Below are 14,349 nucleotides of genomic sequence, written 5' to 3'. Positions count from 1 at the left end.
TTTTTTTTTTTTTTTTTTTTTTTTTTTTGAGTGGCCTCCTTTGACAGATCTGGCTACATCAGATTTACTGACTACCCTTGTTAATTTGTGTAGTAAATGGAAAGCTTGTGTCTACGATTTTTCCTAATTCTTTTACAGGAAGTATCCCTTCATGCTGAGTATCTCAGATTTTCTTTTTAGTGAAGCCCGAGGGGAAACGACGCTGTGATTTCTTACTTCAAAACTGCTTCACAAAGAGCATGTAGTTGGAAGCTTAAATCCTGTCTCTTTAATACATTTAGTCAGAAGAAATTTAAATTTCATCTCCTGTAATTATTAAAATACAACTCCTGTAATTAACCTTAGAGATCTAGTAGCTTGATTTATTTATTGATTTTTAGAAAATCAGTAACTATAAAATAATACTCTCTTTTTACTCCTTAAAAATGAGAACAAAGGTGGTTTAAACTGGAAAAGAAAACCAATGCTTTGCTGTAAACTCTTCCAGAGTAAAGTAAACACACAGGCCTTGGTTTGTTTTTTTTCTTGTCCTTTTTTTTTCTAGTTCTGGCGAATATGAGTTAGACCGTGGTATTGGAAAACACCGCTGTTTTGTGATTTCTGGCACAATGGAAAGTGGCAAAAAATCTCAGCAAACTTGAAATGTATTTCAAGTATAGCTTAGTTTCCATTTTATAAACCCAAGGAGTTTGAAGTTTTGAACTGTTGTACTTCTGATTAAACCTGGCCTCACTGGACTGGCATTGACTCTTAATATTTTGTTTTTACGCACCTTCAGCAAAAATATGATAAGAATTGCATAGATATGCAATCTGAAGACAGTGCTTTGTTCTGTATCTGTCTTGCAGTAAATTGGATGTAGGGGTGAACCAGATCTCTGCTGGGCTACCTCAGGGTTACGTTGAGGCTGAACAGATAGAARTGAAGAAACAGCAGACCTTGTAGTTTATTTTATTCTGCAGTAGAGTTCCAGAATCCYTCCCAGCATCACTTCTGTAGCTTCTGAACTCAAGATTAGGTAGGTGTTAGTGACAGACATGAAAAGCAGGACTCTGGCCTTACCTCTTCTTTCACGGATGTGAACAAGCAAGCAAGATTTGAGCTAGCTGTAGGTTTCTTGAAAGAGCATGACAGTGATGTGGTGGCAGTTTTTGAGTGAGGTTTTTGAAATATTTTGGCCTCTCTAACCACTGGTCACTTCTTTGGATTTGGGGGAGTCATTGTGAGGCTTCTATGGGATGAGTCTATTGACTTGCCCACTGATGCTGGATAAAGTATTTTAATAAATTTGACCTTTTCCTTTTTGATAATTAAGAGAAGAATRTTTTCTTATGTAAGGAAAAAATAGTTCCGGTTGTGTTTTGACAGTAAAGTCTCTTGACTGATTGGGAAGCTCATCTGTTTTTCTAAATATATATATAAAAGGAGAACAGGTAATACTTGAATTTTAACTGTATTTTTATTTTTCAGCATGCAGCAGATTTAGTAAAAACAGTGGCATCTCGTTATGATGAATATATAAATGTTAAAGATCTGGTTGACAAAATCAATCGGGCTCTTACAGCTGCAAAAAAAGATAATGACTTCATTTACCATGATCGTGTTCCTGACCTGAAAGATTTAGAGCCCATTGGAAAAGCCAGCCTTGTGAAATCTACTCCAGTTGTTGTTCCCCTCAGTCAGAAATTCACTGGTAAGCAAAGTGGGTGGAGTGCACATGGCAGCAACAGTTCATTTGTAACGTGAAAATGTTGATGTTGACTTTAGAATAGCAGTAAACTCACAGCAGTGTATTCGAGGAAAATACCATTTATCTTTCTAGTTTGTTGTTTTACTACTTGATGGCAAAAGTACTGAAAGACTAAATAGCAGGTAAAAATCAATATCTGCCATATATGTGGTGTTTTGCAARCTCTTCTACAGATTTTTCCCAGCTACTGTGTTTTCTATCTTAAATCATTTTTTAAATTTTGGAATGAATGCTAATATAAGGGAGAAGTATTGAATTATACAAGTCTTCACTGACTTGATTGCTCGTCTTCCGAAAAGCTGTAGAATCTTCTAGTTTGTTGGCTGAGCAAGGGAATTCTGAAAAATCATCCCTTTGTCCTTTCTTCCTTAAAAGGCAAAATTAGAAATGAAACCTTAAGGAAGACATGCTTTGTAATCCTACAGTTGTTTTAAATATAATGCGTTCAATTATTTCTACCTCCATTTCAACAATTCCTGCCTCCATTTTCAGTCTTAGACTCAAGTGGAATGTATTAAGATAAAGCCCTGTAGAAATAATTTGATTTTATRTATGTGTGTCTATATATACACTAATAAAATAAAGATATACATATATATATGTATGTATGTATTTCCTTCCACACAACTGGGGAAGAACTGGCTGGGTTCAGGAGTATCCTAAGCTGTTTAGATCAATCTCTATCATAAAACCTGTACTAAAGAGCTGTGAAGGTCTTTGTCTTGTTACCTTCATAGTACAACTTTAATTGTTTATACTGCTTTAATTGTAGACCTGTTTGAGAAGATGGTTCCACTGGAAGTTCAGCAGTCTGTAAGTGTTTATAATCAAAGAAGGGCAGATCTAGTAAATAGGTTAATAGCTCAAATGAGAGAAGCCACAAATCTGGCAAATGGGTGAGTATAGCAGCTTCTTAACTTTATCAAGGGGATTTTGTGGAACTATCGGGAAGCGCTGGTTGCCTTTCAGCCTGTAGGCRTCCAGATTGCAGCAAAAGTTGGTCGTTACTGTGTGGTAGACTGGCAAACTTGAGCCGTAGCAGAGGTGCTTAGAACTACTTCTCTGTAGGTGTTAAGACTGAATGCATATTAAGAACATGTGGATTTCATTTTCTTCAGCCTACTCAGTTATTACGTCTGACATTAGCCCAGGCAAAGTTCCAGTACCGTTCACCAAGAGGGATTTTCATATTTTATTGATCAGCTTGATTGAACTAGTGACTCAATACGTGATATTTTTCCTGCAAAGTTTTATTGTTTATAGTAAAATTTTTATATGAAGCTGAAAGATAAACATGTAACTCAAGGGAGGTGATCATTTATCTGTTAGGCAGTTAGTACTCAAAACACTTGCGACTTGTTTTGTAAGTGCTAAAATGCAAAGGGGAGAGATTAGCGTTTGCTTAGTTTAAAAGCTTCAAAACTAATTTTTAATAAAGTACACTGCAGGAGTAAATTTAAAGTTTTCAGYTTGTAAATTCTATGCAAGAATACATTACACTCTGTTTCCATTTATTCCTATAGTTGAGTTGGTATGATTATTAATTTGCATAGCAATGTGATGTGCTGGATAGAATGGATAGAACCATCTAACAATTCAAAAAAATTGTTACATAATGTGGTGGCTTTTTCAGAGTGCTGGCTTCCCTCAATCTTCCTGCTGCTATTGAAGATGTGTCTGGTGATAGTGTTCCTCAGTCTATTTTAAACAAGTCGAAGTCTGTGATTGAACAAGGAGGAATTCAAACTGTTGATCAGCTGATCAAAGATCTGCCTGAACTGCTACAGAGGAACAGAGAAATCTTAGATGAAGTAAGCTCGGCAACCACTAACACGGAAATATTCTTGAAAAAACACCCCACCCCCCAACACACTCTAGTTTGGTCTCATTTAAATGGCAATAGAAAAGCATGCAAATGTCCAAAATACTTGCAATTTTAATGATGCTTTAAAAATACCATTTAAGTGTTAAGTTCGTATATGCAATAATTGTGCTGTCACATGTGGATTTTCYCTTACAGTTGTTGTTAAAATTAAGTAGAAGGGGGAAAATAACATTTAAAAAAAAACTGGGAGAATTCTGCTTTTTATGTCTTCATATATGCAAAATTTTTAAAAATTTTAAATGTTCTTGATATTTCCTAAAATAGTGGAATACTTTTAATGTTTTGTATCTATTTTATGTTTAGGAGGGGTTATAATGCTTGTAACATTTTTAACTCTTGTAGTCACTAAGATTATTAGATGAAGAAGAAACTACAGACAATGAGCTGAAAACAAAATTCAAAGAACGTTGGCAGAGAACACCATCCAATGAACTCTATAAGCCTTTAAGRGCAGGTAAAGCTCGTGATTCGTTTCTTGGATTCTGGGATGTTCTAAAAATGCTCATTCTTCTCGTGTAAATTAAAGTAGCTTTCAGTGTTCTGATATTGTCTCTAAAGAGATGAATCCTGATTTAGGAGAGACCTTGTCAAAATACCATTACTTCAATCCCTGCCATTATCTGGAGATGACTGAAGGTCATAGCAGAGGATTTGCAGCTGCTTTTGTACCTCTAGAGTACATTGCATGCTAAAGTTTCAAAAATCATACGTAATGGAGTGTATATATGAATATAATGGCTACTCTCTTATGAATCTGGTTGAAATTATCAATTAAGTGCATTGTATAGTCTAGTGTATTTATCTTTGAGGTTTTTTTACGTATTTCTTGTCTAATGTTTTTTATCTGGAAGAACTTTTTAGTTTTTCAGTAGTTTGTCAGACTGCTGACCATGACTMTATGATAATCACTATCTGTGTATTTAATCAGTATTGTTTTGAAGCTAATGAGGAATTGATACCTTTATACAAAGTTACAGGCTTTAAAATTGAGCAGCTCTCACAAGTTTTTTTTAATGTATTTTTGTGCACCTTTTTAGAGAATTCCTAGTTTATGCACTAGTTAAAACTTACAAGTTGTAAGTGTTAATAACAATAATGTACAGGTCTATAGAAATGTATAAAGATTGAAAAGCATGAAAATTTGCTCTGGAGCAAAGCTTGGATAAAACTAGCTTGGAAATAATGTAAATATCTTTCTCTCCACCACTAGAGGGAGCCAATTTCCATAATATTTTGAATAAAGCTGTGCAAGCAGATGGACAGGTTAAAGAACGCTATCAGTCTCATCGGGATACGATTGCACTTTTGTGTAAACCAGAGTCAGAACTCAATGCAGCCATTCCTTCTGCTAACCCAGCAAAAACATTGCAAGGAAGTGAGGTAAGGCTCAGAAGTTAGTCTTTATTTTGAATAGAAATGTTACTCATTTTAATGAAGTAGACTTCTTAGTGAACTGATGTGGATGCTGATTCTTAGCTGCTCTTGTTTCTGCCAATGTTGAGACAGGTGATARTTAACTTATTTTGAAAAAAGTTTTAATTTTATTTTTTATTTAAAATCTACTAGAATATATTTTGTTACACTTAGAGTAAACAAGTTCAATTGCTAGGTACAACGGGACTGGTTGACAGATACTGCAGAAGGAGAAATCTTTTTTTTTTTTTTTTTTTTTTTTAAACATAGGGTGGTTGGGTGTGGTGCTCAGCTTTCTGAAGCAATATAGACCACATGGAAGTCATTGTCTAGTATTTGAAAGTATTATGTGATCACTTTGCTTTCCAGGAATTCAAGACTCACTAATATCAATATGATTATTTGCCTTATAGGAGTGATTGGTGTATTTTGGTGTCAAATTYTTGCTGCTGTATGTTCCAGTTGGATTTTCTATCTGATTATTTATTTATTTAAATCTTTGTAGTACTTCAATGTTGCTGGTGAAGGTAAATCTTCAGAGAAGACTATAACTTAAAAAAAACCGAAGATCTTTGTTTCTTTGCAGTTTGTCTTGTTAAATACATTTATATACAAAAGTTTGTGCAGTAGGCATTTCAGCATTAGTAAGGAGTACAAGATGGAAACTAAGTAACAGTGAATGTGTTTGTAAGAATTTTGTGTTTGTAGGAATTTACCAAAACATGCTGACCACTTTTGAAAATTCCATTGCCTAGGTTGTTAATGTCCTAAGGACTTTGTTAGCCAATCTCGATGAAGTTAAGAAGGAGAGAGAACAGCTTGAAAATGACCTGAAGTCAGTAAATTTTGACATGACAAGCAAATTCTTGACTGCACTGGCACAAGATGGTGCTATAAATGAGGAGGCTATTTCTGTGACTGAGTTGCACAGAATTTATGGGAGCTACACACAGAAAGTACAAGAGTCCCTGAAGAAGCAGGAAGAACTTCTGAAAGACATTCAGGTACAACACACTGTCTGTATGTCTTCCTTACTCTGAAACCTAGTAGCAGGAATTCCTCTACATTCCTAGTGCTGTAGAAATCTCTATTTCCTACTATCTTGCTTTTGACTTTGTCAATGAACACTCGTTATCTTTAATCTCCTGATCACTAAAGGATACTTTTATGTTCTATTAAAAAGTGAATTTTTAGCAGGCTATCCCAAAGCTCTAATGCACATTCTCTCAGTACAGTTCAGCAGATGCATCTGCCCTTGAAAGAAGCTTTCTTTATATAAGAGGTTCTGTTCTTTCTTTCTCTCTCTCCCCCCCCCCCCCCCCCGCCCCATCTTGATGTATTTCTTTCTCGAATAATGAGAGACTTGTCCTTATTGACTGCTAGGAGCTGTTTTGGATCTCCGAAGTACATTTTTGTGCATTCCTAATCGTAATTTAAAAGGTGCTTGACTTGCAGCATCTGTGAAGCTCATCAGTATACCGAATTATACTACAAAATCATAAAAATAAAAATTGATGAGAAATTCCCCATGCATGGTTATAAACACTTTAATTTGCCTTAGCATTAGAAACAAGTACCTTAAACCTCTGACAAAAGAGGAAGTCTTAGTGCCTGGACGGGGAAGAACAAAGGCTTGAGTTACGATCAGGCTAGTTGTATGTGAGATGACTTGTAACTTTAAACTACAACTTGCAACTGCAAGAATATCAGTAAGAAACTTTTCAAAAAATGAGGAAGCTGTTTCTAAATGACCATGGGGCCCAAGTTAATCAAGAGTTTTAAATTCAGAGTTATCTTTGTGTCTGTATTCTTTAAATCTTGATGGATATTTCTTTGATGTTCAAGTGTCTTGGAGTTCAAGTTTGGCTGCTTCTGGCAGCTGAAGTATCCTTTTAAGTCTGGTTTTCAAAGGAAATGAGATGTACGTCATCGTTTCTCTGTCAGTTTTCCACTTCCCTGTCCTCTTAATAGCTTACCGACGTCAACTGAATTTGAGGTAGAGTTCTTTAAAATACCAACTCTCAGTATTATTTTATGAACATCAGTGGAGGATAATGTAGCAGAGGGACCCTAATTAATATCTCTGAGACAGAGTCTGCAGTATGAACTTGGAAATTAGCTAGAGGCCAGATCAGAACAGAGAAGATGCATTAACTGACTGACAGTAGGTATCAGCTAATTATGTGTAGTTCTGAAAATAGCCACAGCACTTGATAATTAGCAGGTATCAGGAAGTAGAGTGTATGTGTGTGTGTGTGTGTGTGTGTGTGTGTGTGAGAGAGTCTGGAAGGTGAGGAAAGGTAGATATTGGGGAAAAAAGGAATCCAGCAAAGGAGTAAGAGAGAAATCAATAGACACTGAATCGTACAGGGAACTAAATTACATCATTTTCGTTGCTTTCCACCCCTCCCCTTCCTTTTTTTAAGAATGCACATCAGGAATTCTCAAAGATGAAGCAGTCTAACAATGAATCTAATTTAAGAGAAGAAGTTTTGAAGAACTTAGCTGTAGCAAATGACAACTTCGTGGAACTTGTTGCCAATTTAAAAGAAGGCACAAAGGTACAGTAATACTTAAGAAATTGGAAGGACATTTCTTTTTCTTTCCACAATGAGATGTGAATCATAAATCATCATGAACTTTGCAGACATGCTAGATGAGAAGCACAGTCTTGTGGATTTTACTGCTGAAGTGAGGACAGCGAGCTGCTTTAATTTTGTGATTGTTTTGACAGCTATGAAACACTTTTTTGTTCCTATCTGAATAGTAAGCTTTTCTGAACATTTTTTTTTCTATTAAAGTAAGAAAGAGTGTTAATTACAGCTGAGTAACTAATGCAGAAATGCACAGATTCAACGTTTTATGAGAAGAATTCTTTCATATGTTCTCCTATGGTAATTAGTCACCTTARAAAGTTGTTTCATATAGTGATACTGCATACGTGAAGAGATCAGAAAGTTTTATTTAGCTTACTTTTTTTGACCTGGGTTTCTGAAAAAGTTTTATTTTTTATGTGTTAAGTACTTCTGCTAGTTTATTGACAGACCAACCCCTGAAAGGAAAAAGAAAGCAAATTTTGATATGTTTGTAAGAATCAAATGCATGGAACTCATTGATGGCAGTTTAAAAATATATTTAAAGATGAATAGATCATTTAAATTACCAAGTCTTGTTCTGTTTTCAGATACATTTTTCAACTGTTTTATATTAATATTGCATTTATGTGCAGTTGTGTAATATCATAGGTGTGGACATAACTGATTAATGTGTGGTTTTAAATAGTTGGAGAATAGTTAGAGAATAGTTGGATTAGAAGGCTTCTGCTGGAACGACGGGTTCTGGGCAGTGAAGTAATATAATGCTTGTAATTGAGTCAGTATGTATAAATCTGCTAGTATGGAGTCTGAAAGTACTGACTGAGCATGTCATTTTTTTTCTTCATTAGTTCTACAATGAGCTGACAGAAATTCTTCTGAAATTCCAAAACAAATGCAGTGACATTGTGTTTGCTCGCAAGACTGAGAGAGATGAACTGCTTAAGTAAGATTTCAGTATTTTATTAAAGCATTTTAGAAATGTTAAGTATTTATCAAAAATTCATACCTGAGGACTTGAGGACAAGGTTATTATGTTACTTGATGGAATTAGAAAGGAAGAATGCAAGTATGATCCTTAAATACTAACATCGTCACTGAAAATAATAGAAGAAATAAATACAGAATTCTCCTTGGAATACTGCTTTGGTGTTCCCATATACCAGTTCAGTTTGGCCTGGATCCATTTCCTCTTACGATAACTTCTCTCTCGGTTCTTCTCAGCATGTATCTGGTAATCTTTATTTTATTCTTTTTTCCTTTGAGAAACTTCCGATTTCTCCRTCTTCTCCCTGCTGTCATTTTGGTTTCAGTAGTSAGATAAATGCTTCAGTATATGATCSYCTCCCATGTGCCCAGCAGGGAAAAGAAACCCTTAAAAATCTGCTCTGTCATCTGATCTCATCTAATTTGTTATTGTTTAGACTATGTGGATTGTTTATGCAGCTGAAGGGAGGGAGAGAGGGGAAGTAATTTTTGTCTTTCACATCTTCACACGAAGGGCAAATAGTATTAGGGTTGGGGTTGTTATTTATTTATTTATTTATTTATTTATTTTAGACTCTCAAAAGATAAGTGTTTCTGAAAAACCTTATCGTTTAATTGGCCTTACTCAGTGAAGTAGAAACCTTTCATAAAAAAGGCTGGTTGTTAGTAAAGTTTTAGTTGGTTAAACTTCAGTTGTTCTGTGCACGTGCTGTGTCAAGTAGCAAATGCTCAACCCTCATCTTTTTTTAACAATACTCTTTGTTGAACTTCTCCATTTATTTGGTCACTGTGACCAAATTGTAAATTTGTCACACTTGTAAATTAATTCTTAGCATCTGTACACAACTCTTTACATCTCTCTCCCCCTTCTTACATGATCAGATTTGGGAAACATATGCCTACCAAATGTATCTTTCTGTATGCTCAACCCGTAGTTTAAGTGGAGTGAATAAAATCATTGCCTTTTTTTCTCCTTTTTTCTCCCTTTCATCGTGGTGGTATTTTTCCTAAGATTTACASTCCACGTGTTTGGATTCCTATTTTCCCCTGCCCCACCAAGTAGGCTTAGACATACCTGTTTTCGCTAAGACAAGGTATTTTTTTAAAATGATATCTCATTTAAAAGTGAAGATATTTTGCCGTAATTGTCCATGGAATGGATACTTTTGACTATGTTCTAAGAACTTTGCATTTAGTATGTTTAGTCATTGGGTGGTCAAGGWACACTTCTGTCTTTGAACATCACCACTGCTCCATAAGCCACTGATCTTTGCTGCTGAATTTTAAGAAGAAAATCACTTTAATTCCATCACTTAGTCATGTCTTTTTCTAAGATGTTAAGGTTTTTTTAATAGTTTCAGGATAATGCAGTGTTAAATAGCTAATCTGCTATATGCAGCAAATAGTTGAGATATACATATATAACCTCCCCCCTTCTTCCCCTTCTATGTTGCCTGGGGCACTGCAGGGTGGCTGCATAGACAATTTACTTGGAAGTTCTTGTTTTTATTTCACGGTTATTTTTTTTGCTTTGTTTGTTTGTTTTCTTCAATAAGATTGCCTGTTGTGTACTCCATCGTTGAAGGTCRCACTTGTGTGCTGTAGAATAGGAGCTTTTAGTTTGTTTCTGCTTAGACTGTATACCATTGTCAGTCTCCCCAGCATTTTGTTTCAGAACGCCAGGTATCAAGTTCTAGTTGTAACTTTTTGCTATGTATCTTATGTGTCATATTTTTGTGTAAAATAGTCTGATAAATTTTAAATGTTTTCTAAAGTGTCTTCTGAGGAATCTGCCAAATCTCAAATATTGAGCTTTATCTGTTTTTGAGGAATATACTGCATGCTGTGACTTAGAATGACTTCCTAAGAGTTTTCATGAAAACTTGATTGTAAAATTGGAAGATACAACATGGTGCCATAACCTCCTTGTATCTTGCCATAGTTGCCATTATAACTCCAGCCATAGAGGTGACTCAATAGAAAATCTGAGAACTGGCATGCTAAGACCCCTTTTCTGGGAGAGGGACAATACCCTGATATAAACAATAGTGCAGACTATGTAACAAACTAATTTCCTATTGTTCTGTTAAGTGTGTGGTATAGGTATGCAATATTTAATTTAGGATAATCTGCCAGCAATACGGAATTGCTTATCTTCTGTATCTGAGCATCTCTTTACATGTCAAAATTCATGAACTTTACTTTTATTCTTTTGCTTAGCCTTGAAGGATCCCTTAGGTTCTTAGCAAGCTTCCAAGCTGCTAAGTGTCTTGATTTTTCTATATTTTTTTTYCCCCAAAGCTTTTTGTAACTCTGTGAAATATACCCAATATTGAATTGGAATGTAGAAAAAATGTTAGAAAATGCCTGTACCAGGTAATTGAAGAATTGGCTAGAAGATTGTTCTCTGGTGAAAGTGATTTGGACTCAAGTTTAGTGTGAGCTAGCATATTGATTATGTTTTAAATACTAGATTTAGTCTTTCATTTTTTTTAAAAAAAAAAAAAAAAAAACGAAACTCAGTTTTCTAAAATGTGTAACAGACAAAATTTTTAAACTGTATGTTTGTTTTTTTTTCATAGAGATTTGCAACAAAGCATTGCTAGGGAGCCCAGTGCTCCCTCTATTCCTCTGCCTACCTATCAGGCTACACCAGCTGCAGGAAGCAAGCCTGCTGCATCATCGACTCCCACTCCAGCACCCAGAACCATGGTGGTAAATAAATTCTGCAGAATCAGTGTGTTGAAAACAGAAGATCATSTATACTTCGGAACTTGTGCTAATTTTAAAATTTGTATATATCGCTCCTTAATATATTGATGTGTTTAGAAATATTAAAGTGAAATAGAGGGAAAAGTCTTGAAAACTTTACATGGGTTGTATCATACAGCRCTGATGTTTGTAATTTATAGATTTCAAATAGAAAGCTTCTTGCTTTCCAGTATGTTTGAATTAGTATCTGTATGAAATAAATACAGAATCTGTGTAGAAACTCTAGCCTAATTCACTTCTCTTCTTAGGGGACTAAACCACAGCCGCCAGCACGGCCACCACCACCTGTAATTTCTGCAGCAAGCAGTCCCTCTTCTACATCAGCAGCCCCTGCCACTGCTGCAACTCCTCCTGCTGCTAGTCCAGCAGCCACTGCACCCACAGCAAGCACTGCACCCTCACAGCCACAAGGACCTCCTTACCCAACTTATCCAGGTTACCCAGGGTAGGCTATGCAATTATTTACATAATTATGCATTATYTTATAATCTAAAAGCACTTGTTTGGCTGTATTTGACATATTTAAATAACTTAATGAAAGATGTGTTCAGTGTTCTTGAGGCACGATGATTTTTCAATTTTAATCATGTAAGTCCTGTTGGGACATTCATGTTTTTTAAGGTGGAGGGAGATGGAGCTACAGTTCTTCTAACCTTGGCTTGTGGATTGCTGCAAGTCCTTGCATAATCAGTGTTGCTTATCTCATAGATACTGGCCTATGTCATTTTCCAAAYCTTGTTAGAGACGATGAAAAATACAGAATAAGTTCCACTGGAGTAACAAGTTTTTCTGCTTTTGCTTTTTCATAATCTTTCTGAAGTCATCACAAGGAATTAGAGACAGCTGCTGTCTCTTTCAGTAACAGGCTCCGAAAATGTTCAATATGCACAATAACTAAACATAAAAATAATTGATTTAGATCAGTCCTAGTTCCAGCTAGCTGCTTTTCTCCGTTTTCTGTCTGCATTTCTGTTCCATGCATTATAACGTTTTTTTCCTATTTAATCCTTAAAAGTTACCACATTTTCTGCTACACATGCAGTGATTCTGTGTCTTTTTGTGTTTATTAATGAGTTAMCTRTTTKYRMAAAYAGKTAACATCAKTGTTTGGGTACTAATTGTTTTTGGGTATTTTTTTTCCCAATGCAGGTACTGCCAGATGCCAATGCCAATGGGTTATAATCCATACATGTATGGCCAGTATAATCTACCGTATGCACCTTCACCTGTCTATCAAAACCCTGGACAAGCACCATATCCGGGACCTCAACAACCTGGATACCCTTTTCCTCAACAGCCTTATTATCCACAGCAATAATGTGTTTGCAAAGAAACTTTGCTTGTTAAAATTTGGGAGAAATTTGCAATAAGCATACTAGAACTTTAGCTCCAGTTAATGTATCATACTGAACTGTTTGCAGTCTATAACTCTTCTTTATTGTTAACTGCTCAAAAATGTCTAGATCAGTTTTTGATTACACTAAAAACTTTGGAAGCTCTGCTGCAGCAGTACAGACTGTAGGATCATGTCAAAATTAGAGCCTAATTCAGTGGTCTGAAACTCTACACTACACTTTGACTAGACCAAAATATTTCTTTGCAAAAATCCTAAAAATAACGATTGGGATCTGATGAGCAAAACTGAAGCGGTGCGTGCACTGGGTGTGATATATTCTATGGAACTATATATCATTTCCTTCTATATTTTATCTTGTTTTTCCCCCTGAGGTTAGTTAAGATATGCTATTTTGTCTAATAATYAAGGCCTTGTAAATCTTCAGTAAAGAAATAAATTACATAAAAACAGTTTAAACACTTTGCATTCTCATTGCTGTAAGATGTATTTTGTGTGTCTATTTTTTTTTTAAATTTTGTCGCTTGACTTGCACTTGGCCGTAGCATAAAAGTAATTTCTGAAATGCTTATCCTTGCAACTGAATTTTCACCTCCTTTCTTTGAATCTGTATGTTTTTGACAGAGTGTAATAAGCCTTTTAAATGTTGATAGATGAGGTCTTGTGGGTAGAATTTTCCTGTAACTTTGAGGTGTATTGGACTAAAAGGCGTTCATTACTGTTTTTAAGGAACAGTTTAATCTCCAGAATACTACTTAAAGAGAAGAGATCAAGCCATTTATTGTGTGTTCTCTTACAGGGCCAGTACTGGTTGATACTAACCACTTTTTCCAAAGAAAAGTTGCTTAGAAATTTGTAATGGCTCAAAATAGGGAAACTAGGGGTTGTTGGAGATTTTCAGATTGTTTTTAATGATTTTTTTCTTCTCTCTTGAAATGAGCTCAAAACATAATGCATTCCCCTTAGGGAGCATGTTACCAGTAAAGTTTTTTTTTTTTGGGGGGGAGGGGTGGGGATGGAAAAAGATTTACCTTCTTGTAAATTAAAAATGTTGAATATTTACTTTTGGATCCATCTTCTCAAGGAATTAACAACCTTGCACTATGTTTTGCATTAGATAGCGAAGAATATAAGCTTGTGGTTAATAGCTTCTACCAAATATTTGCTAAATATCTTTCTGTCATTTTTCTACATGCTTGTCTAGGAAGGGACTCTGTATTCCTTTAGCTGACTTATTTGGTGCTGTAGAGCAGGTTCCCCCACTTCCCCAGTTGTTTCACACAGGATATTCTGGTCTTACAGAATAGCCATCAAAATGCCTGTTGAATGTCACTTTTTTCTCTATTTAAGTGCCTGATTAAAATATCAAGGTATGTTTTAATGTAGGGGTTTAGAGTGTGGCAGCTATTGTAGCATCTCGGTGAAAAACTCACTGGATCTTGAATGCTTTTCCACTTAAAGAAAGCAACATATATCCGTACGCGCTCCTTCCTTTCTGTGTCAAGTCCCTCTCGCTCCATGTGATCACTCCCATTACTTTTAGAAGACTACCTGTCTTTAATACTGCTCCACCCCGAAGAAAATACAGATTAAA

The 14,349-nt window shown here is 35.5% G+C and overlaps 1 protein-coding gene across 1 annotated transcript in view; it reads left to right on the top strand.

Moving 5' to 3' along the window:
- The window catches only part of PDCD6IP (programmed cell death 6 interacting protein), a 45,439-nt gene extending 32,225 nt beyond the window's left edge, over positions 1–13,214 (top strand). Inside the window, exons 8-18 of the mRNA XM_085304366.1 lie at positions 1,471–1,693; positions 2,523–2,646; positions 3,384–3,561; positions 3,978–4,089; positions 4,846–5,015; positions 5,804–6,052; positions 7,475–7,609; positions 8,494–8,588; positions 11,212–11,344; positions 11,650–11,846; positions 12,551–13,214. Coding sequence (XP_085160492.1) covers positions 1,471–1,693; positions 2,523–2,646; positions 3,384–3,561; positions 3,978–4,089; positions 4,846–5,015; positions 5,804–6,052; positions 7,475–7,609; positions 8,494–8,588; positions 11,212–11,344; positions 11,650–11,846; positions 12,551–12,719 — 1,785 coding nt within the window. The 3' untranslated portion in view covers positions 12,720–13,214. The remainder of the gene's footprint in view (positions 1–1,470; positions 1,694–2,522; positions 2,647–3,383; positions 3,562–3,977; positions 4,090–4,845; positions 5,016–5,803; positions 6,053–7,474; positions 7,610–8,493; positions 8,589–11,211; positions 11,345–11,649; positions 11,847–12,550) is intronic.
- Positions 13,215–14,349: the final 1,135 nt, after the last annotated feature.

This window comes from Rhea americana, unplaced genomic scaffold (genome assembly GCF_003343005.1).
Source record: "Rhea americana isolate MKP2758 unplaced genomic scaffold, rheAme1 scaffold_100, whole genome shotgun sequence".
In the NCBI taxonomy this organism is placed as follows: Eukaryota; Metazoa; Chordata; class Aves; order Rheiformes; family Rheidae; genus Rhea; species Rhea americana.
The sequence above is the reverse complement of the archived record's forward strand: the minus strand, read 5'-3'. Positions and strand labels throughout refer to the sequence as shown.